Source organism: Crinia signifera, chromosome 5, assembly GCF_055691185.1.
Source record: "Crinia signifera chromosome 5, ASM5569118v1, whole genome shotgun sequence".
NCBI lineage: Eukaryota > Metazoa > Chordata > Amphibia > Anura > Myobatrachidae > Crinia > Crinia signifera.
This window is the reverse complement of record NC_139221.1, coordinates 306,584,328-306,608,259: the sequence shown is the minus strand read 5'-3', so window position 1 is coordinate 306,608,259 and position 23,932 is coordinate 306,584,328. Positions and strand designations below refer to the sequence as shown.

The 23,932-nt window shown below is 48.5% G+C and overlaps 1 protein-coding gene across 1 annotated transcript in view; it reads left to right on the top strand.

Moving 5' to 3' along the window:
* Window positions 1–23,681, top strand: part of LOC146081317 (serum paraoxonase/arylesterase 2-like) — a 57,130-nt gene extending 33,449 nt beyond the window's left edge. The window contains exons 4-9 of the mRNA XM_083189463.1: window positions 498–666; window positions 1,522–1,648; window positions 12,608–12,808; window positions 17,805–17,886; window positions 19,685–19,813; window positions 23,045–23,681. Coding sequence (XP_083045589.1) covers window positions 498–666; window positions 1,522–1,648; window positions 12,608–12,808; window positions 17,805–17,886; window positions 19,685–19,813; window positions 23,045–23,206 — 870 coding nt within the window. The 3' untranslated portion in view covers window positions 23,207–23,681. The remainder of the gene's footprint in view (window positions 1–497; window positions 667–1,521; window positions 1,649–12,607; window positions 12,809–17,804; window positions 17,887–19,684; window positions 19,814–23,044) is intronic.
* Window positions 23,682–23,932: the final 251 nt, after the last annotated feature.

Here is a 23,932-nt window from a genome sequence, read left to right as displayed (position 1 = left end):
CCGCAGCGTCCCCAGCCCCCCACCCTGCTCCCTCCACCGCGCCGCCCCACTAGGTCCCAAGTCGGGTGGTCGGACGTGCAGCAGGTCCGACCACCCGACGCAGATCCAATGCGCACGGGACCGCGCACCGGATCTGAGGGGACATCAAAACTAGCCGATTTTGGTCCGATTTCGGCCAGATCCGACTGATCTGGCCGAAATCGGACCAAAATCGGCTAGTGTATGGGGGGCCTTAAAGTGTTGCTTGAAAGCTATACCAGTGTTACAGTAGATGGCGCTGTGTCCTCAGCTATGTTTATATCATTTTCGCTCTGGTATAATATTGTACTCTCTACTACAATCTTTTTTCTGTAATCCTGTATGGTATGTTATGTTATGAAGTTTAGGGGGTACTGGTCGCAATAAGTACAGTAAAGTGTAACCCAATTTTTTTCCCCTGTGTACACACACACACAATAGTAATCCATATAACACATATTTGTTTTTTTTCCCCATAGGGTCTGAAAAATACTGGTGCAGTCAGCTTTGCTCCTGATAAACCCGGAGAAATATTTCTGTTAGATCTGAATGATGGAAACCTTCAGGCAGTTTCACTTCCCATCAGAGGAAAGTTTGATGCTTCTTCATTGAACCCTCATGGAATCTGCACGTACATTGATGAGAAGGGTAAGTCGTGACCAATGGCAGCTGGGAACCTGGTGTGGTAGTGCAGTCCAAAACTAAAAAGGGGGAGCCACACTGACTGCAAGCCTGCTGGTGACCATGATGCACAGCAGCAGCGGATAAGCCAGCCCACACCGTCTCTGGTGTCAGCCAGCTTCCATTGGCTAGCTCTCTGAGTTTTGGGGGTGGGCAGATAGTTATCTAGACAATGAAAGCTGGTTGACACCAGTGACTGGGGGATGGGCTAATCTGCCACTGCTGTCACTGTGCTGCATGGTAACCAATGGGCTTGCTGCTTTCCCACTGATGATGCTGGGCAGCATTTGGGATGTGGTGGGTGTGGCTCATGATTTTAGCTGTGGACTGGTGGTGCAGCCTCAGGTTCCCAACTGCCATAGGTCATTTGTCATGTACAGGTCTGCTCCCATATGCCATGCTGCTCACCTGCCCTGAATGCTCTTAATTGTCACCTGAAACAAACTCCGTACCTCACCAAATGGAGCCTTGATACGGCAACTTAATTGTAGATGAACATCTTCTGCCCACCTGCGTAGTCCACCCACCTAAGCAAACATCTCAACGCTGGCACATACAGTACAAAGTTTAAGGCCTGGGTTCAAGCAAGGCACCCCTCCCCAAACACAACACCTACCCTTACCTCAAGAGTCGGTCATGGACGACTCTGAGCTGGAGAGAGCAGGTATGGAGCCTGCCCTGTGTCGTTTCGATATGACCTAAGCACGGGGTGAAAAAGTCCTCAGCAGCGAAGGATTCAATATACCAGTTAAAACAGTCACATTCCCCCTGCTGCATTAATACTGTGACAGATTGTAATCTTTGTCTCCCCCTTGTTTCCAGACGACACCGTCTACCTTTTTGTGGTGAATCACGCAAACTACAAAACCACCGTTGAGTTATTTAAATTTGCAGAGCAGGAGAATGTTCTCGTGTACCTGAAAACAATTACACACCCGCTGCTGCACAGGTACCGGAAACCGAAACACGCAACTCATTTATTGTAGAACAGTGGTTCCCAAACTTTTTGAATCACGGCACCCTAAAGTATCAGAATATTTTTCACGGCACCCCTAGGCCAAAAGTTGGTTACTAATTTTAGGAAAAATATTACATTTGTTGTGATTTCAATGTTTTCCTTAGGTCCACTTATGTGGTGAGAAACATGATTCACTTCTGTTTACCCACATATTCTTAATTGGAAGCCCCAAGCACTGATTTTGCCTATTTCATTGGCCATAAATAACTTGAATTGGTTCTGGACTGCCAACCTGAGGCACCGCTGCATGTGCTCCAAGGCACCCCAGGGAGTCTAGGCGCACAGTTTGGGAACCACTGCTGTAGAACTATAAATTTGCAGAGTATTTACAAAAATGTTCTATTTCTATTACTGTGGTCAATTAGCAACAAACCTATACAACATCTTAACCCCTTGTTACAAAATATCTTTTTAGGTACTTGTTTCCTAGCACGGCGCCGGTCGTGGTAGATCGCATACCTTAAGTTAAGGTAACTTATGGCATGCGATGCGACCGACGCGATTTTCCATAGGGCTCAATGTTAAATTAGCTTTCAATGCTAAAATCGCGTCCATTGCATGCCATTATAATGGCATGCTATGCGATCGACGCGATCTACGCGATCAACGCAATTTTACATAGGGAACAATGGGAAATGAGCCAATGTGCCCAAATTTTTATTGTATATGCCCCCTCATGGGTTTTTAAGTACGTGAAATGTCCCCCCATTGTTAACGCCACTATTGACGCCAACCCGAAGTGTGGCGAGCTGCCGCGTATACCTGTTAAGTTATGCGCGGGGCTCGCCACGCTTCGGGCTCCGTGGCTCGCTGCGCTCGCCACACTTTATAAATTCATCACTCCACGCCGATGTGGATAGTAGGGGTATGACAAGGTCGGAGGACGTGTACCGCTGTGCTCGCCACGCTTCGAGTTGGCGTCAATAGTGGGGTGGCGTTAACAATGGGGGGACATTGGGGGCGTGGCCTAGCGGTACATGGAGTAGGACGCGTGCCGGCGAAGCTCCTGACCGCATGATCCTGAAATAATCCGTATCGGAAGAAGAGAGCCTCTAACGAGGCAGATCTCAGCAGCCTATCTGCCCCTGACGGTGCTGAGTCGGTGGAGGTGATCCTGTGCTGCCTGGCTGCCCGGTGCCGATCCCCGCTGAGCTCGCCTCCTGTGACACGCTGCCGGGCGCCATCTTGGAAGGGGAGACGGAGAGGAACGCGGAGGCGCCGACTGGGGGACACCGCGCCAGGAGAGCGGCGGCTGCTACTGAGGTAACTCTGTCCTCAAGACCCGTCCACCGGAGCGCAGCACTCCCCACAACCCGGAGATAGACCAGACGGAGCCGGAGACGCCAGACTGCGCTCCCCCCGCCGGCTGCTAGACCCGACAACGGGGGAACCCTTTCCCTGCTGGAAACCTCCCCTATACTGCCATCGGCGACGGAGGGGGCTTGGGGCGACGGGGGAGTGACGACTTAGCTGGCTGAGGAACATCTGTCGACCCCTCTCGACCAGCCGGGCCCTAGGGGGAGCGGTGAGTGTCCTGCCGCCATTTTGTGGAGGAGAGCTCTCAACGGGGCAGAGATCACCCTGCACCCAAATTACACTTGAGCCCTGCACGCCGCTGGGAACTTTGTGCCTCGTGGATAGGGGCTGCTGTTCCTACTGTCCCACACTGAGCTGAATACATACGGTGGGGGGGGGGATTTCTGCACAGGGATCTGCTTCCCATCACCTTGGAGAGCTGCCTGTGGAGGTGGGACCCCAGCGTGACCTCCCTTCCCCACACATAAAGAGTTGTGGCTTCGGATTTGTGCCCCACTGGTGCCCCCCCGGAGACACAGAGCTGTGACCAGTGCAAACAGCTGTGCAATCACTGTGCACCTATTATACCCTCGCTCCCCTACGCTGGACTCACAACTGTTGCCCCCTCTCCTGCAGCACCCATTACTGTGAGTTATCCTGTGGACACTGCCTCATACTCTACGCACCTAATATTGTGCCTACACTGCTGGTAGCCTCGTTCAGTTTTAAAAGACTGCTGTGATCTTTCCTCTACTGGCGGACCACGTTATAATCTATGTCCCGAAGAAACACGCCAGCCGCTGCGGCAAAGCTGGCAAAATTTGCCAGGCTAGAACCTGTGTCGGATCCTGCACCACCCCCTGCCGAGCCCCTTCCCTCAGGGTCTGATATGGCGGAATCACCAGAGGTAACAATGGCTCAGCTTTTACAGGCTATTACCGATTCGGAGAAGAGACTTGCTGGCAGGGTTGCGGAGGTGAAAATCGACATATCCTTCATAAGGCAAGATATGCAGAAACTAAGGGACCGAGTCGAAGAGACTGAGACCCGAATCTCTACACTAGAGGACACCACTGCACCTATTCCTGACCGCCTATCCACGCTGGAATCCCAAATGACATCATGTCAGCAGAAGCTGACGGATATGGAGGGGAGGCTCAGGAGGAATAATGTGAGATTCGTGGGCCTTCCTGAAAAGGCGGAGGGTACAGACCCTGAATCCTTCCTCGAGGCTTGGCTGATATCCCTGTTTGGTAAGGACGCCTTTACCCCACAATTCGCAGTGGAGAGAGCACATAGAGTACCTACACGTCCGCTACCACCTGGTGCACCACCACGCACATTCATTGCGAAGCTTCTCCACTACAAGGACCGAGATGCTGTTCTTCGACTTGCAAGATTGAAGGGTCCCCTTATCTATGAGGGCCAGCGGGTGGCGGCCTTCCAAGACTTTTCTGTAGAAGTCCAAAAATCTCGATCTCAGTTTACTGGGGTTAAGCAACGCCTACGATCCCTCCAGCTGAAATACTCAATGCTTTACCCTGCGCGGCTGAGAGTGGTGGCTGGTACCCGCACCCACTTCTTCGACACGCCCCAGGCGGCCTCGACATGGATGGACACACAGCCAGCCCCGAGAGAGCTTCCTCCTTGAACTGGCCCTCTGCTGTATATGCTGGAGACTGCCCGATATGTGCAAAATCTTTATTTCTTCTTTGTCTCTTATAGGCACTTCAATTGGTAATGTATGATGCAAAAGATATTGATATTTAGGGGTTATCCCTTAACAAGAGGTATATTCTCTTCTATCCGACTAAATGAATATTTGCCTAGGTCAGGACTACCATGTACTTCAGGTTATAAATAATAGTTGCCCCCTAAGGGTTTGTTTATTTGATTGTTTTTCTTGGTTGAAACGTCTCCTTAAGAGGGGTCGTTTCGGGGTTCAATGTTAGGGAAGCAAAGTGTACCTATGTTTGGGTGGGTATGCCGGGTGGGACGGGTTTTTCTTGTTTTTCTTGTATTTCTAAGTTCTTTTTATTTCTTTTGCAATGTGTGTACTGTTCCTATACATTTGCTCCTGGATACTGGGTGGGATAGGATGGCCCAACGTGGCACTTTTGCCGCATGCGGCCCCCTCCTACCCATTATCTTCCCCTGTATGGTGCAATGGTGAAGGTTATCGGGTGGAACGTTAGGGGTCTCAATGACCGAGTTAAACGTACCCTGGTATTAAACCAACTTAGGGCTCGTTCCCCAGGAGTCGCATGCCTTTTCGAGACTTACCTTGTGGGTAGCAAGGTGCTTGCACTTAAAAAGCCGTGGGTGGGTTGGGCCTTTCACTCGGTCTTCCACCCCAACTCCAGAGGAGTCTCGGTATTAATACATAAATGTATGGGGTTCAAATGTCAAAAAGTGCAAATAGACCCTAGGGGCTGCTATGTATTCCTGGCAGGTACTTTGAATGACTCCCCCATTGTAATACTGGCCATCTATAACCCACCTCCGTACCAACCCACTATAATCAACAAAGCATGTACCTTTATGCAGGACTTCCCATCATACCCAGTTATAAGTGTTGGGGATTTCAACGCTGTGATGGATGAATCCTTAGACAGGTGGAGGCCTGTTCCTGGAGGGGCACGGAGCACACCCTTTGCTCGACTCATTGGGGAGGTGGGCCTGATAGATGTTTGGAGATTAAGGTACCCGACGACCAGTTGCTTCTCATGTTTTTCTGGCACTCACGGGGTTTTCTCGCGTATTGATATGGCACTGATCTCTAGGCGGCTGATCCCCTCTGTGACTGCTATTGAGTACTTGCCCAGGGGCGTCTCGGACCACTCCCCGGTATGTCTTGAGGTGGAGTTGGAGGGAACCAGGGGCGCAAAATTCTGGCGCTTTAACCCTTTCTGGCTGACGCAGATGGGAGCAGCCTCTGAACTGTTGGTGTTATGGGAGGAATTTTTTGTAAATAATCCTGTGGAAGGGGATGCTTCCCTGGTCTGGGACGCATTTAAGGCATTCCTGCGTGGCTCACTAATTTCCCGGGTCGCACAGCTGAAGATCTTTAGCCGCAGGGCTGAGACCGAGTTGGAGGGGCAGAGTGCAGAGCTTGAGCAGAAATACTTGACAACCGGACTTGAGGCGGACCGTGTAGAGTGGCTTGTTGTACATAAACAATGGACGGAGATGCTGCTGGATAAAACCAAGCGACGTCTCCTGTTCCAGTCCCATGACTTTTACACACAGGGTGACAGATCGGGTAAATTTCTGGCTTACCTGGCCAGAGAAAACCTTCCACCGACAATAGTGCACAGTATACGGCGGGAGGACGGTACAATATGTTCGGGGACTCTCCCTGTAGCAACCTCCTTTTATAACCACTTTGAGAAAGTATATGGCACCCGAGTATCCTACAACCCGACAGAACTAATCGACGACCTTAATGGGATCACGGTTCCCAGCTTAAACACTGACTCTAGGGAGTTCTTGGATGCCCCCCTTACATTGGAAGAGGTTGAGGCGGCAATTAAGACTTTCCCCAATTCTAAGTCCCCGTGAGTGGATGGACTTCCAATTGAAATATACAAAACTCATGTTACATTCTTTGCCCCCAAATTACTATCCCTGTATAATCATTTGCTGAAGCAGGGCTCCCTGCCTGTGTCTATGGCGGAAGCACTAATTGTCCTTATTCCGAAGCCTGGCAAAGACCCGTTGTCCCCTGACTCTTACCGGCCCATCTCACTATTATCCACTGACGTCAAAATACTGGCCAAGCTGCTTGCGATACGCCTGAATGCGGTTGTACTTCAGGTGGTACACGCTGACCAAACTGGCTTCATGCCTGGCAGATCGACAACCCTAAATTTACGTCGCCTCTTTACTTATTTGCAGTGGGCCCGGGAGGGAATGGAGGACGCGGTGGTGGTCTCCTTGGATGCAGCCCGCGCTTTTGATTCGGTAGAGTGGGGCTACTTGTGGGAGGTCCTGAGTAAGTTCGGAATAGGCCCAAATTTCCTTTCATGGGTCAAATTGCTGTATACAGGGCCGACTGCTCGCGTGCTGGTTAATGGTTACACCACAGAACCCTTTAGCTTGGGTAGGGGAACCAGGCAGGGATGCCCCCTGTCCCCCCTGCTCTTTGCACTTGCGGTGGAGCCGTTGGCCTGTCACATTAGGGCGTCCCCCTTAATAAAAGGGTATGAGATAGGAGACACCGAGGAAAAAATCGGGTTATATGCGGACGATATGATTTTGTATTTATCTGACATGACCTCTTCCCTCCCAGAGTTACTGACCCTGATGACGGAGTATGCTAGATTCTCGGGGATCGGAATAAACTGGGATAAGTCGGTGGTGTTCCCCCTACTTTCTAACACGCAACAACCACAATCTTACAGTTGCCCTTTGCGCTGGTGCACACAATTTAAATACCTGGGTATCCAGGTTTCCCACGCGCCTGCCGAATTCATATCCCTGAATCTGACCCCGCAGATTGACCACCTACGCCAGAGGGCCCGTACCTGGAAAACACTTCCCTTATCTGTGACAGGCAGGGTAAACCTTATAAAAATGACAGTCCAGCCCAAATTTCTATATATATTGCAGAATTCGCCCACCTACATACCTATCTCCTATTTCCAACTTATCACTAGACACATAGTTTCTTTTGTATGGGGAGGCAAGCGCTCTAGGGTGGCTGCCAAGACCCTATGTCGGTCAAGATATGACGGAGGCCTCGCACTCCCAGACTTAAGATTATACTATCTGGCGGCACAACTGGCCCAACTCGCTGGATGGGTCACACCAACAAACCGTGAGAACCTGTCTATGGCTCTCTTGAGCAGGGCGGGCCTCTCCTTCACTCCCTTGCAGTTCTTACTGGCAAAGTCTACGATGGGGACGCTTCCACCTCTTCTACAGCAGGCTCGTAGAGTGTGGGTGACAGCGGGAAACATACGGGGTGACCCGGTAATAGACTCCTGCTCTCCTATATGGAGAAATAAAGAATTTCCTGAACTACATAAATTAAAAACAGGCACAGACTGGATGTCATTTGGGGTCTCTGAACTGGGCCACCTCTTTCAAGACGGAACATTCTGTTCTTTTGAGCAAATGGTTGACAAATATGCAGTACCGAGACAGTTTTTTTATAAATATCTCCAGCTTAGACATGCGGTGGGTGCGCAATGGAGGGGGAATACGCCTGAACTGGCTACAGCCCCGGTCCGCACGCTGTATAGTGAACTTCCGGTTCGTGGGAAGGTCTCAGCTCTGTACTCTCCCCTGCTCACTTTCTCGGGGGTGGGCCGTTTGGAGGGTTTACGGGCCAGATGGATTGTAGACCTGGGGCCTATTGAGGATGAAGAATGGTCACATATGCTAAGTTCACCTAGGGAGGCCACTGCATTTGCACGATTTCAGCAGATCCAGTTCTATGTCCTGCATCGGGTCTACTGGACCCCTCACAGACTTATGAAGATGGGTGGTGCTGGGTCTAATGTGTGCCCCAAATGTAAGAGCCCAGATGCGGACTTCTGGCACATATTGTGGCAATGTCCACGGGTACACTCCTTTTGGATGGCTGTTTTGGCTAGCATACGGGATACGGGAATACAGGCCCCACTGACTAGCCCCCGGGTATGTGTCTTCGGACTTGAACTGGAGGAGCTGCTCCCTAGGTTCCACAGAATTTATGTTAATAACCTTCTCACGATGGCTCGTGTATGCATCGCAAGGACCTGGTTGGGACCTTCTGCCCCAGCGCACGCAGCATGGATAGCCCTGGTTAACACTACTGTATCCCACGAGCGCTTCATGTACACTAAGAGGAACTGCATGGGGAAATATGGCAAGGTTTGGAGTCTATGGCAATCGTCCCCCCTATACTTACAGGACTCGAGCCTGTGAACTATCATGATCCTGCCTTGGGTTTATAGAACCCCCAGGGACATCTTAGTATTTAAGACTCGGCTAAGAGCTCACTGAAACCCCATGTCGTATGAAACCATTGCACCCACTTACATGTGATAAACATTGACTAATGTAACTGTGTATATGTACAAGATGGAGCATGATAAATATATCCTATGTATATTATAATTTGGAATAATGTAACACACAAGTAACTGTTTTATATTTTGTTTATTATTATTATTTTTCTTTTTTGTATTTTAAGTTACGTAATTGTTTATATGCAACTTTTCAAAAACTAATAAAAAAATACTTGATTCAAAAAAAAACAATGGGGGGACATTTCAGCCATGAGGGGGGGTATGCAATTAAAATTGGGGTTTGGGGGATTTTTACATTGGCCCCAATGTAAAATTGGGTCTCGGGGATCATTTTACATTGATTCCAATGTAAAAATCGAGTTGATCGCGTCGATCGCATCACATGCGATTTGATTGCTTGCGATGCGATCGACGCAATTTTTTTGGTCCCGATGCTTAAGATAAAAATCACTGGCGCCGTGCTAGGAAACGAGTACCTTTTTTTTTATATAATTTTATGTATAAGATCAAAAGCAATTTCTCTAGCAAATCAAAAACAATAGTACAAGTAGATGTAGTATGTATGGGCTTCTTTCCGCAGCGCTGTTTAAGGGATCTGAGGCGGCATTCTCCATGGCTGCCGGTCTCACTCTGTGCATGGGCATAAATCCGGAAGAACATCACAGAGGACAGCTCTTATCGGAAGAGTTGTCCTTTGCGGTAGTAATAGCATATGTTAGTGCTTATTAGTTTTAATGCGATGCCCATGCGATGTGTAGTGGGATGCACCGGTGGGGTTTAGTGCAGGATACCCATAGATGGAAATAATGCAATCAGTGGCCTAAAGTGGTTACAAGACGTGGAACACTATTCAGTCTCCACTGCTGCCCCAGGATTTCTAGAGGTGGATCCAAATATTCGATTTTTGTACAAAGACTCACAGTATTTACAGTATACAGATGGAGCGCCGGTCAGCCAACCTCCAGGATCGCCAGATGTCCTGAGCTGGTGCAGGCTGGCGGACAGGAGCGCCATCTGATGGGGACGTGCGAACATCTCACATAGCTTCCCTGCCCGTCTCCACTTCAGGGAGACAGGCAGGGAGTGAGGGCAGCTGGTGTGGGCTGCGGGAAGGTGCAGGGGACCAGTGGGCGGCGTAGGGCTCCGACGGAGCGGGGCGCGCGCGCCTCCTTCCATCCGCTGGCGCGAGGCGGTGAACAGCAATTATATCACCAGGAGCAGCTCCATTGAGAGCAGGTCCATCTGTATCTTGAATTACCCAAAAATACAGATATCATCAGTTTTCCAAAAATCCCTACATTGACCATGACCAGGGGCGGATCCAGGATAAAATGACAGGGGGGGCACCATGATAAAAAAGGGTTTGGGTGGGGAAGGGGCGGTGTTAGTGGTGCCAGTGTACATGCTAAGAGAGCGGCAGGAGAGGGTGGGAATGGAATTAAAAATAGGCCCTGGCATTTAAAGTACGCAGGCCCACCAAGGCGACAAAAGTGAAGGATGTAGTTGTGCGAGCGCCAAAGGCGCGCTCCGGAAAAGGGTGTGTGGCCACTCAACAGGGGGCGTGTCAACACCATATACAACTTCTACACATTATGCAACAAAATACTAGACCCCATTATACTTGCCCCTTACACATGATGCCAAACGGAATGAGCCAAAATTGACATAATGCCACATGGATTGAGACAAAATTCAAATAATGCCACATGGATTGTGTCAAAATTCACATAATGCCACATGGATTGAGCCAAAATTTACATAATAACACACACGGATTAAGCCAAAATTCACATAATGCCAAATGGATTGTGTCAAAATTCACATAATGCCACACGGATTGAGCCAAATGCATAAAATGCCATACGGATTGAGCCAAAATTCACATAATGCCACATGGATTGAGCCAAAATTCACATAATGCCACAAGGATTGAGCCAAAATTCACATAATGCCACATGGATTGGGAAAAAATTCACATAATGCCACATGGATTGGGAAAAAATTCACATAATGCCACACAGATTGAGCCAAAATTCACATAATGCCACATGGATTGAGCCAAAATTCACATAATGCCACACGGATTGAGACAAAATTCACATAATGCCACACGGATTGAGCCAGAATTTACATAATGCCACACAGATTAAGCCAAAATTCACAATACACTTCATAAACAGGGACATTGTCTACCAAAGGCTCGCATTAAACATTTACACCATAATGTCCATTACACGTTAAATTACACGCCATTATGTCCATTATGTCCATTATGTGTTATGCCAAACACCATAATGCCTATTAAAAATTATGCTACATAAGTACTGCTCCTCTACATGCTCATTGCCAAGGGTTCCATGCTCATTGCCAGAGGTTCCATGCTCGTTGCCATGTGGGATTACATGCTCATTGCCAAGGGGGAATACAGGCTCGTGGTAAATGGGGGACAGCCGCCGGCAGAAGTGATAGCCACTGACAGTGGCAGAGCCTGGCTGTATTCAGAGCACTGCAGGTCCCGGCTATTTGAAATAATACCCCTTTCACACCAGAAAATGCATTCCCAGGTTGGTCCCTTTTACACCAGCCTAGTCCCTGCATTTTCTGGTGTGAGGGGGAGAGAAAACCACCCCTCCCCCCTTTAACCAGTTATCTCATTTAACCGGCTATATCTTCGGAACCAACTGACCCATTTGCATGAGACAAGTATTATATTGAAGAACTTTTGAGTGGGCTTTGAATGATTTGGTCCAGTGAAACTGGAACGTTTGGTTCCAGAGTAATCTGTCCTCAAAGAACATGAACAGCCATGAAATTACATTTCAAAAATTAAAAAATCGGTTTACACGCAATATCTCTGGAAGCGATTGACCGATTTGGACCAGACTGGTATCATATTGAAGGCCCAGCGATTTGGAATTGAATGAAATTAACCACAAGCTTCTGTGATGCCAGGGCGGGAACTGGCAGCCGTCGGAATCGGGTGGGGGTCGGAATTGACGGGTCCCATACTATCCTATGGGGAAAAAAACGTTACAGGTTTGCCAGGCGATATCTCCGGTTCCCGGGGGGCTAGAGACACGGGGCTGCGCTCGTTGGAAAGCCCTGGTCCTCAGCTACAAAATAAATGACAGGGGGGGCACGTGCCCGGGTGCCCCCCCCCCTGAATCCGCCACTGACCATGACTGAACAAAATTACGAACTCTGGGCCTAATTCAGCTTGAGTAGTAGTTTTGGGAAACTCCTGGCACCAGTAAGGCCGCCCCACATGCCTGGTCCATCACCGGCCAACATCTTTTGGCCGGTGATGGACCAGCTGCGGGTGTTGTCACGCAGCCACCACAGCTTGCCCCGCAAATGATTTGGACATGACTAAGTTGTCCAGTCCCCCACACACACACATTACCGTTTAGATGCCCTAAAAAGACCACGTAACCACCCATATATACTGTACTGTAACAAATTATTAGGATTATTGTAAAAGATATGGGTCGTGTTGGTGCTTACCATGAATGTTGGTCCTACAGTAACTGCCCAGCCTGACAACTGTATTATCTTATTTCCTGTTTGTATTTTTCAGCGTGAATGATATTGCCGCGGTTGGACCTGAGAGCTTTTACGCCACAAACGATTTTTACTTCACGAATTACTACTTTAAACTCATAGAACTACTATTTGGATTACAGTGGTCAACCGTGTCCTACTACAGTCCCGGCAATGTCAAACAAGTGGCGTCAGGATTTTACAGTACCAACGGAATTGCCATGTCCGCCGATAAAAAGTACTTATTACATTTCAGTACAACTCTTTGTATGTGAGCTTTGTATCAGTGTGTGCACTGTGTACATAACAAGAACCAGCAAATACGTCTCTAAAGGTGCCATAAAACATGGGGCGATTCACATGCGATTTGGGCTCTTTTCATGCAATTGCAGCGATCAATCTCATGAAAAGCGTTCAAATCGCATGTGATTGACAGCAGGTCTCGTGCACGTTTGTATGCGAAAGGACCGCAAGAGATATAGGTCACTGGTGGCTCAAGGGGAGAAATGGCACAAGTGTATGCCCAGCATAACTTTCTTATGGGTGCCGGACGGAGTGCCGACAGTCGGGATCCCGACAGGCATTCACCCGACGTCGGGATCCCAACTGTCAAAACACCGACAGCCGGGTTCCCGACAGCCACCCGCTATTTTCCCTCGTGGGGGTCCACGACCCCCATAGAGGGAGTATAGAATAGGTGCCCGCAGCGTGGCGAGCGCAGCGAGCCCGCAAGTGGCTTAGTTGCGCTCACCATGCTGTCTGGGTCCGGCCAGTAGGAATCCCGACATCGGGATAATGACTGTTGGGATCCCGACTGTCAGACCCCCTATACCGCACTCCTTTCAGTCAGCACAAAAGGTTCTTGATACATTGCAGTAGATCTAATATAGTAAAGCACGTGGGCTAAATGCATGGTAAAGGATAATAAAGTCCTCTTTGACCAAGGGAAGTCTAGAATAAAATAATTTTGGTACTTATGTAATATCTGGGCGCCCGATTTTTTTCATCGCATTGCATGCAATATAGTGGCATACAATTCATGCGATGCGATTTTTCATTGTAAAGACCCAATTTTTAATTGTATAGTAACCCATGCATGGAGTTGGGGGTATGAAATCACCTATGGTTGACTATACAATAAAAAATCGGGTCTTTACAATGAAGCATCGCATCGCATGCCGTAAGTAGTGGCATGCAATGAAAAAATCGGGCGCCCAGATAATACATAAGTACTATAATTTTGAACATACTGTAGAACCTAATATAACTTAGCACCTTGTAAACAGTTCCCGTGCTACAAATTAATTTTCAAATAGCATTGCTGGCGACATTTCTGCGGAATGTCCAGGACAGTTACACACATATACCTACAGACTTTAATCTCGTCATTTGCTATTTTGCTGCTCTGGAATATCTGAGACGGGGATTAGCGAATTGAAACCGGACATTGGGGGGGCTCACACATTGTGTGCCTGTGGCCCATATTCAATGCGGCCAGGGAGGAGGTTAAAAGGCGGGGATCGCAAAAAACAAGCGATCCTCGTTGTTTAACCCCCGCGCCAGCTGCTCACTCTATTCAATGTTCTGGGGGAATTCTCGCTGTCAGGACAGTGAAGATTCCCCAAACAGCAAGGCTCGCGGCTAATGCAGGGAACCCACTACATTGAGCCGCGAGTCTCGCTGCTCTTGCGTTCCCATACGCCGAATCCCCCTCGCTCCAAAAACGGAGTGGGGGAGAATCTGCGTATGCGGGGGGGGTGAGTTGAATACTGACCGGGCAAGCTGTCACAGCTCGCCCCCGGCATTGAATACACCCCTGTGTGTGTGGGAGTAGCCGGTTGATAGGTCTAAAGCAGGGGTGGCCAAACCGGTCCTTGAGATCTACCAATGGTCCATATTTTCCAGTTTACCTAGTTGGTGCACAGCTGTAGTCGTTACTAACTGTCACATTCCCAGATCACCTAGCTGGAGCACAGCTGTAGTCGTTACTAACTGTCACATTCCCAGATCACCTAGCTGGTGCACAGCTGTAGTCATTACTAACTGTCACATGTCCCAAATCACCCAGCTGGTGCACAGCTGTAGTCGTTAATAACTGTCACATTCCCAGATCACCTAGCTGGTGCACAGCTGTAGTCGTTACTAACTGTCACATTCCCCAGATTACCTAGCTGGTGCACAGCTGTAGCCATTACTAACTGTCACATTTTAAAACATGCTGCATTCATAAACTCGCCATCTGGTATCCCCAGGACCACTTTTCAGTTCAACCAAACAAACCTTAACTTAACTTATCACTTAACTTTAACTAATAAATAAGACACGGACACAAAGTGCTCTCGTTTCAAAAATGAATGTCAATTTATTTTTGACAATTAACTATAACTATTATTGGTGGTGGCACCAAAGAACGGTCACTATAGGAAAGTGGGGTTATAGATGACTCCACATACACACCATCGCTGGTGATCACTCCATACCTCCCAAGATGACCCTCTCCAGGAGGGACACAATGCTCTGTTCCTGGACTTCCCTCCAAATGTATGATTGCCATCACCTGAGTTGAATCACCTTTCTTATTAGTAAACCTGTTCAACACAGGTGATGGCAATCGTACATTAAGAGGTAAGTCCAGGAGCAGAGCAATGTGTCCCTCCTGGAGAGGGTCATGTTGGGAGGTATGTCACTCTCCCATGTCATCCACCTTGGCAGGTGGCTTGGCCATCCCCCGGACAGAAGCATGGCCCATGACAGGCGATGCCAAGGAAGAGCGCACCCCACTATCTACACACACACAAGATCTTAAAAGGATGACCGTTCTTTACCGCCGCCGAAGAAGACAGAAATAGGGAAGGGTGGGTGGGGCTTCTCTGGACAGAGTGACACACATCTAGCATGTGACTTCCTTTCCCTATCTAATTCCCTCCCCCTGCTCTGATAGGCCTTGTGCCCATCCTCATTAGCATGTCACAAGACACCTTCCAAGTGTAACCTGGGGAACCTATCAGCGGTTTATGTTCCCTCACTGCTTACTCGGCATTCGTGATTCTTTCTATTCCTACTATAGATCCACAGGTTGCCTGGAAAACATGCACCGTTGGTAGATCTTGAGGACAGGCTTGGCCACCCTTGGTCTAAAGTGTCTAGATAGACAGTCAGTAGGTCACCAGCAAAAGGTCGACATGAAATAGGTAGACATGATGCAATGGTCAAAAGGTCAACATGATTTTTCCACAATTTTTACAATATTTCTGACTTTTTCATTCTTCACCAATTATGTCACATAGAGGGAGAATATACTTGTGTGCCAAGCGTAGCCAGACACCGTGCCCGAAGCACGGCGAGCGAAGCGAGTCATGCAAGGGTAAGAGTTATACTAATTGATGGTTTATGTCGACAGGTGTTGACATTGGCACAAAACTGTGAAAATACATTTTGCCATTTTTGATTGTTGACCTTCTGACCTTGTCGACATTTGACCGTGTTGACATCTTAAATGTCGACCTTTTTGAATGTCAACCTTTTGACCCTGTCGGCCAATTGCATGTTGATCTTTCACTGTCGACCCACTGACTGTCTACCCAGACACTGTAGATCTGTCAATCCACAATTTCAGTCTTCACAACCAATTGCGCTATCAAGTTCCAGTCCCTCCCAATTCACTGGGAAAGTGGTGGCTGGGATATTGAAGGAGTAAATTGTATGAATGTATATTAGTACATGGGTGTCAGAAGGTTGATAGAGTTGTGATTTAATGTATACAATACCCTATAAGAGACGTGTGTGGAAATGATTTGGTTTTACATTTTGAAATCATGATTCACATTCCAGTGACTGTACAGCTGTGCACGGCCTCTTGTTACAGTGACTGTACAGCTGTGCACGGCCTCTTGTTCCAGTGACTGTACAGCTGTGCACGGCCTCTTGTTCCAGTGACTGTACAGCTGTGCACGGCCTCATGTTCCAGTGACTGTACAGCTGTGTACGGCTTCTTGTTCCAGTGACTGTACAGCTGTGCACGGCTTCTTGTTCCAGTGACTGTACAGCTGTGCACGGCTTCTTGTTCCAGTGACTGTACAGCTGTGCACGGCCTCATGTTCCAGTGACTGTACAGCTGTGTACGGCTTCTTGTTCCAGTGACTGTACAGCTGTGCACGGCTTCTTGTTCCAGTGACTGTACAGCTGTGCACGGCTTCTTGTTCCAGTGACTGTACAGCTGTGTACGGCTTCTTGTTCCAGTGACTGTACAGCTGTGCACGGCTTCTTGTTCCAGTGACTGTACAGCTGTGCACGGCTTCTTGTTCCAGTGACTGTACAGCTGTGCACGGCTTCTTGTTCCAGTGACTGTACAGCTGTGCACGGCTTCTTGTTCCAGTGACTGTACAGCTGTGCACGGCTTCTTGTTCCAGTGACTGTACAGCTGTGTACGGCTTCTTGTTCCAGTGACTGTACAGCTGTGCACGGCTTCTTGTTCCAGTGACTGTACAGCTGTGCACGGCTTCTTGTTCCAGTGACTGTACAGCTGTGCACGGCTTCTTGTTCCAGTGACTGTACAGCTGTGCACGGCCTCTTGTTCCAGTGACTGTACAGCTGTGCACGGCCTCTTGTTCCAGTGACTGTACAGCTGTGCACGGCCTCTTGTTCCAGTGACTGTACAGCTGTGCACGGCCTCTTGTTCCAGTGACTGTACAGCTGTGCACGGCCTCTTGTTCCAGTGACTGTACAGCTGTGCACGGCCTCTTGTTCCAGTGACTGTACAGCTGTGCACGGCCTCTTGTTCCAGTGACTGTACAGCTGTGCGCGGCCTCTTGTTCCAGTGACTGTACAGCTGTACACGGCCTCTTGTTCCAGTGACTGTACAGCTGTGCACGGCCTCTTGCTCCAGTGACTGTACAGCTGTGAACGGCCTCTTGTTCCAGTGACTGTACAGCTGTGCACGGCCTCTTGCTCCAGTGACTGTACAGCTGTGCACGGCCTCTTGTTCCAGTGACTGTACAGCTGTGCACGGCCTCTTGCTCCAGTGACTGTACAGCTGTGCACGGCCTCTTGTTCCAGTGACTGTACAGCTGTGCACGGCCTCTTGCTCCAGTGACTGTACAGCTGTGCACGGCCTCTTGCTCCAGTGACTGTACAGCTGTGCACGGCCTCTTGCTCCTACATACTGCAAATGGGGTGGAATTGTTAAGTATCTTCATAGATGGTGTCTCATCTCATACATGGTGTCTCTCTTGAAGGTTCGTCTACGTTGCCGATCTCACTGGTCATACCGTTAGCGTTTTCAAAAAAGAAGCGGACTGGTCTCTATCTCCAGTAAAGGTAATATTTTTATATATTGGTAATCCCTGCTGGAATGTAATGACTTGGTCTTCATTTACTTTCATGTTTCTAGAAGATGCAGTTATTATATTTGGTCAATATCCCATTGGGTGTCAAAGCTGGAAGAGTTTAATTGGGTTATACACGTGGCAAAAATGCTGACCAATGGTGTGGGTGCTTGGGAACATTCAGTTCATCAGACAATCTAACTGGCTATCGGCTGCAAAACCTAGTACCGATTTGTCAGCGACGTGTGGTGAGACATATTTACACACACACACACACACACACATATGAACCTGATGGTTCTTGTCTGCATTATATTGTATTGGATTGTATCTGATTACCTGGATTTTTTTTTTTTTTTATGTCTCAATACCATTTTATTATTAAACGTAATCTCTTGCTGCGGTGCGTGGCACCAGTTTTGAAGAGGGTGAGGCTAATCCAGTTGGACCATTGCGTTGTTCACAGCAGCATAGAGTATTTCAGGAGATAAATGTGAGTTAGGTAGTAGTAGGAGAAAGGTCCCCAACTGCACAATGTATGGTGTGATGCTACTTTTAGTAATATATTACTGATCACAGTACTATCTCCACCTAAAAATGTTTGCTGCACTACTGTGATGCGTCGCACTGGCCCTTATTCTGGTTCACTTATAAAGGCAAATTCCTTCCCAAATGGACAAAACCATGTGCACTGCAGGTGGGGCAGATGTAACTTGTGCAGAGAGAATTCGATTTGGGTGAGTTATTTTGTTTCTGTGCAGGGTAAGTACTGGCTGCTTTATTTTTACACTGCAATATAGATCTCGCTTTGGAGTAAAACTCCACCCAAATCTAATTCTCTCTGCACAAGTAACATCTGCCCCACCTGCAGTGCACATGGTTTTGTCCATTTGAGAAGGAATTTGTCTTTGCGAGTGAACCAGAATAAGGGCCACTGTCTGCTGATTAGATATGGCTTCTTGCCGCCTATCATGGGCAGGCAGTGATTATATAGATGTGAATAGGGGCCGGGAAGGCCCATGACTGGCACCTGTGCAGCAATCAGGAGTCAGAACAACATAGCGGGTAATCAGGAATCGGTTCAGGTGGCCGCCATCTATTGATGTCACTACAGTATAGTAAAATATTGATCATCTGAATAATTCTGTCCACTTGCTGCCACATAATTAAGGGGCCGATTCATGTACAGACAAGTTACCATGGAAACCTCTTGCAGTGACGTAGTGGGATGTTTCTCTGCTTGCAGCCTATGGAGGTGTGAGCAGAGATCAGCTGCTGTGAATGCGGTTAATGTGCGGTCAGCTGCTGTGAATGCGGTTAATGTGCGGTCAGCTGCTGTGAATGCGGTTAATGTGCGGTCAGCTGCTGTGAATGCGGTTAATGTGCGGTCAGCTGCTGTGAATGCGGTTAATGTGCGGTCAGCTGCTGTGAATGCGGTTAATGTGCGGTCAGCTGCTGTGAATGCGGTTAATGTGCGGTCAGCTGCTGTGAATGCGGTTAATGTGCGGTCAGCTGCTGTGAATGCGGTTAATGTGTGGTCAGCTGCTGTGAATGCGGTTAATGTGTGGTCAGCTGCTGTGAATGCGGTTAATGTGCGGTCAGCTGCTGTGAATGCGGGTTATGTGCGGTCAGCTGCAGTGAATGTCCGAGGATGTTCTGTCTGTATGCAAATCTGCTCCTTAAAGTAGATGATCATAGTGTATAATGCAGCCACATATAATGCAGTATGAATTCTAAGTATGTTTATTGCAGCAAAAACTAATCTATTATCTCTGTTATTTCTACCAAAGGTGGTGGAGCTGGATACAGCTTTGGATAACCTGTCGGTGGACCCAGTTACCGGAGATATTTGGATTGGGGCCATCCCAAATGGAATGAAAGCGTTAGTCTACAATCCTGAAGATGTGCCTGGATCAGAGGTCAGTGTGTACATTATACCATCACTAGTCATTAGGTTCGCTGCTCGGTGAGGATCAGGGCCATTCGGGGAGGATCAGGGCCGTTCGTGTGATTAGGCGTCCAAACACAGGAATGCCCGAACATACGAACAACTGCAATCTAAGGGTTGGCAGGGGCAGGGTGGTTACGTGGCCTTTTTAGGGCACCTAAATGGTATTGTTTGGGCCGTGGACTGGACAATGCCATTCGTGTGTTCAGGCGTCCAAACACAGGAATACCCGAACAGACGAACGGCTGAGCACCAGAGCTCTCCCGAACCCTCCCAACCGGCCCCAAACTCCTCCAAGCGGCCGCAATCAGGCAAAGCCGGCAGAAGCCCCCCCCCTAGGGGAGCAGGGGCTGGTGCAGAAGGCAGTTGCTGCCCCATCTGTGGTGAGTATTTCTGGTTCAGGGCAAACCGGTTAGCACACGCTGCCCAGTGCCGTGTGCTCAGAGATGCAGCTGCAGCATGTGCGCCGGCAAACAGCCCGCACCCCCTGCAATTTTTCTATAGGTGCGCAGCCATGCCCCTCTCATTGACCATACCCTCCGATTGACCACGCCCCTTTTTACCGGGGCCCAGCAGCGCTAAGGACAAGTCGGACCTGATTTCCCCCTGCAGCTCCCCGGGAGGGGGACACACGATTTGGCACTTGATGTGCCAAGTTTTGCAAATGATACATCGCATGCGATGTATCATTTGCAACTCCCAGGGAGCTGCAATGTGGAGCGAGCAAGGGGGCCGGGGACATCGAGGTGGCGGGCGGGGGATGCTGCAAGGCGGCTGGGGGGACGGACGCACGCTGCTAGTAGTGCGGACGCTGCGGGGGACACAGGCGGCAGTAACATAGAGCCGGGCGGGGGGAGCCGGGAGCTGTCAGTACTGAAAAAAAAAAAAGCCCATACAATGAATGAGCAGCCTGTGATTGGCTGAGCGCTCTCTCAGCCAATTGCTTACAGGCTGAGAGAGCGCTCAGCCAATCACAGGCTGCCCATTCATTGTATGGGCTTTTTTTTTTTTTCAGTGCTGACAGCTCCCGGCTCCCTCCGCCCGGCTCTATGTCACTGCCGCCTGTGTCCCCCGCAGCGTCCGCACTACTAGCGGCGTGTCCCCCCCCCTACCCGGACGGAGCATGACAGCTCCCTACTCCGGCTCCCCCTGCCGCCCTCGCCGGCGTCTCCCGCCCCCCTCCCTCGCCGGCGTCCTCAGAGTCCCCAAGGCTGCACATAAGATTTATCTTATGTGCAGCCGGTCCGACGTCCCGACTCTGACCCGATGCGCACGGGACCGCGCATCGGGTCGGACCGGTTGTCAAAACCTGCGATTTGGTCCGATTTCACTGCCCGATCCATCTGGATCGGGTAAAATCGGGGCCAAATCGCATAGTGTATGGCGGCCTTATGACAGCACCCTTAAGGGGTCACCTGATTAAACCCATCTTCAAACTTAGATTGTCCCTTAAGATGATAAGGTAGTGTGCAAAGTTTGAAGATGATTAGTTAAAGCGTTCGAGAGTCATTGCGGAACATCCATACACATACACACACACACACACACATATCATTCAATTATACCTTTGTAGATTAATAATATAGGTTCACATTTATAAGTAATGCCGATATTTACGGAGTTTAGCAATTATCGGTAAACTGTGCGTGTGCGCCAAGTCACCTTAGCAGTGCGGTGAGGATTTCAATGAGGATTTATTCCAAAGTGATTGACATTTTGGGGGGAAGATAAGATTTAGAAACAGTTGGGTATTTTTGCGTAGACTAATGCACGACATCTGGTATACTGACGAGCTGTCGGATTTCTAACGTCACCACCTGTATTATAGTGCAGGATACCACAGGTTTAAACAAGAACAGAGCTTTCCAACTGCCTTCTGTTTGCTCTTCCACACCCACCTTTGTCACCTACTGTATGCAGAGGTAGTGAAACAATTACGAATCCTTTGAATTATTTTTTTACAAGCTAAAAATGATACCATTGATTTATTCAACAATTATCCAACTTTGGATTCTTCTAATAAATATTGGCCATAAAAGCCATGAAGTGGTATGGGAAAAAGGGATGCAGTTTAAATCCCGGCGGTCGGGATCCCGGCGTTCAATCCCGACGCCGGAATCCCGACTGCCAAAATCCAGACAGTTTCCACGACACTCCTGGAGGGAGAATAAATTAGCGTGCCGAGCGTAGCGAGGCACCGGGCCCGCTGCGTGGCAAGCGCAGCGAGCCCGCAAGGGGGAGCGATCCACGTCCCCCCCTTGTCGGGATTTTGGCGGTCGGGATTTTGAACGCCGGGATCCCGACCGCCGGGATTTCATACTGAATCCGGCAAAAATTGTGAAGAAGTATTACTAGTTCCGATTGGGGAATTGCGTTCACACAATGGGCCTGATTCAGTTGATCGCAGCAGATGGAATGACGGCACATGCTTTACGTACGCAATGCGCATGGGCCGAACCAACCAGTGAAATAAATAGTTGATGAATCGTAAACGCAAAACGACCGGAGGTTGACTGGGATGGATCTGGTTGGATTTCTCACAGCAGGAATCCGCGATAGCAGGGTATACGCCCATTATTTCGACAAGATAAGGTTGACATGCATTGGCTTGACTACTGAAGGTCGACATGGTGTTATGTCAACAGTCAAAAGGTCGACCATGTGTTTTTTTTTTTTTTGACCCAACGTGTGCCAACAGGCGGTATTCCATGCCCCACCATTCACTAGGGCATGGTGGGAGAATAAAAGAGTGCGCCAAGCCATGCAAAAACATGTCGAGGAGATGCTGTGCAACGTTACGATGTCCATGTCGACTGCCTCGACATTCGGGACATAAAACGTGAAAAACCCCATGTAGACCTAATGCTTGTGTCCCTCCTATTGACCCTGTCGACCTAACCCCATGTCGGCCCGGTGAGGTGTTGACCTTGATGCATGTCCACCTTCCTCTTGTCGACCCTATGACCCATTCACGATAGATCAGTAATATCCTTTACCTCAGTCTGAGGTATGTGGGAATGTCACTGTAATAATGTTTATCCTACAATAAGCAGCATCCTGCCTTCTCCATATTTCCACTGCAGCATTTTACATGTAAGTTGTTACGTATTGTCTCTATTAGCAACTGAAATTTTTGTAAAATATTATGATATAGTGCAATATTGGCACCCACACTCCTTACATGATCTTTGTCTTGTTGCAGGTTATCCGCATACAGAACATTCACTCCGACAACCCCATAATCACCACAGTGTATGCGAACAATGGGTCTGTGCTGCAGTTATCGACAAGTGCGTCTGTGTACGAGGGGAAGCTGCTCATAGGTACAATATTCCACAAGGCGCTGTGCTGCCAGCTGGAGTAATGTCACGTGGAGCCTGAACATGGAACCAGATGGATTCTCTAGTGGTTTTCTGTTGGAGGCTGATTTGAGCAATTAGCAAAAACATTTATAACAATCCTCCAATGAAAACTGTTAGAATAGTTTTGGGTGGGGAGGAAGTCCACGTTTCCCGGCGGCGGGAGCGGTCAGACACCACTCTCCGTTCTCTGATTACCATTCTACCTGTTCCATTATAACTCTGCTTTTGTCCGGGTGCATGTTGGCATGTGCATTTAGTACAGGATTGTCCGGCATACATTACCCATGAGTATAACTATCTTGCAGATTCTCCATTGACTTTAAAGATATCCCTTCTACTGGGAGGGGATGGGGCTAAAATGATGCACTTCTAATCGAATCCTGTCATATTGGCTCCGCCCCCTCACCATTGAACTGAGAGGGTTCTAGGAATATTGTGACGGTCTCCTCTATCAGGAGGCTTTCTAGGTACTGAGAACCCCCCCCCCTTGAATCCGCTACTGCCTTCCACTCTGACACCTACTGTATGACATTATTAAACTCACAATTTTGATTATTATTATTTTTTTTAAACTCAAAGCTAAGAACAAAACAAAATCTGGAGAAACTAAACTAAAAATATTGACAAAAACTTTTTTATATTATTATTATTATTTTTTTAAATGACTGAAAATTTCAGTAAATAACTAGTATGGTTTATAAATGTATTCTATTGTCAGGTCGTTTAAA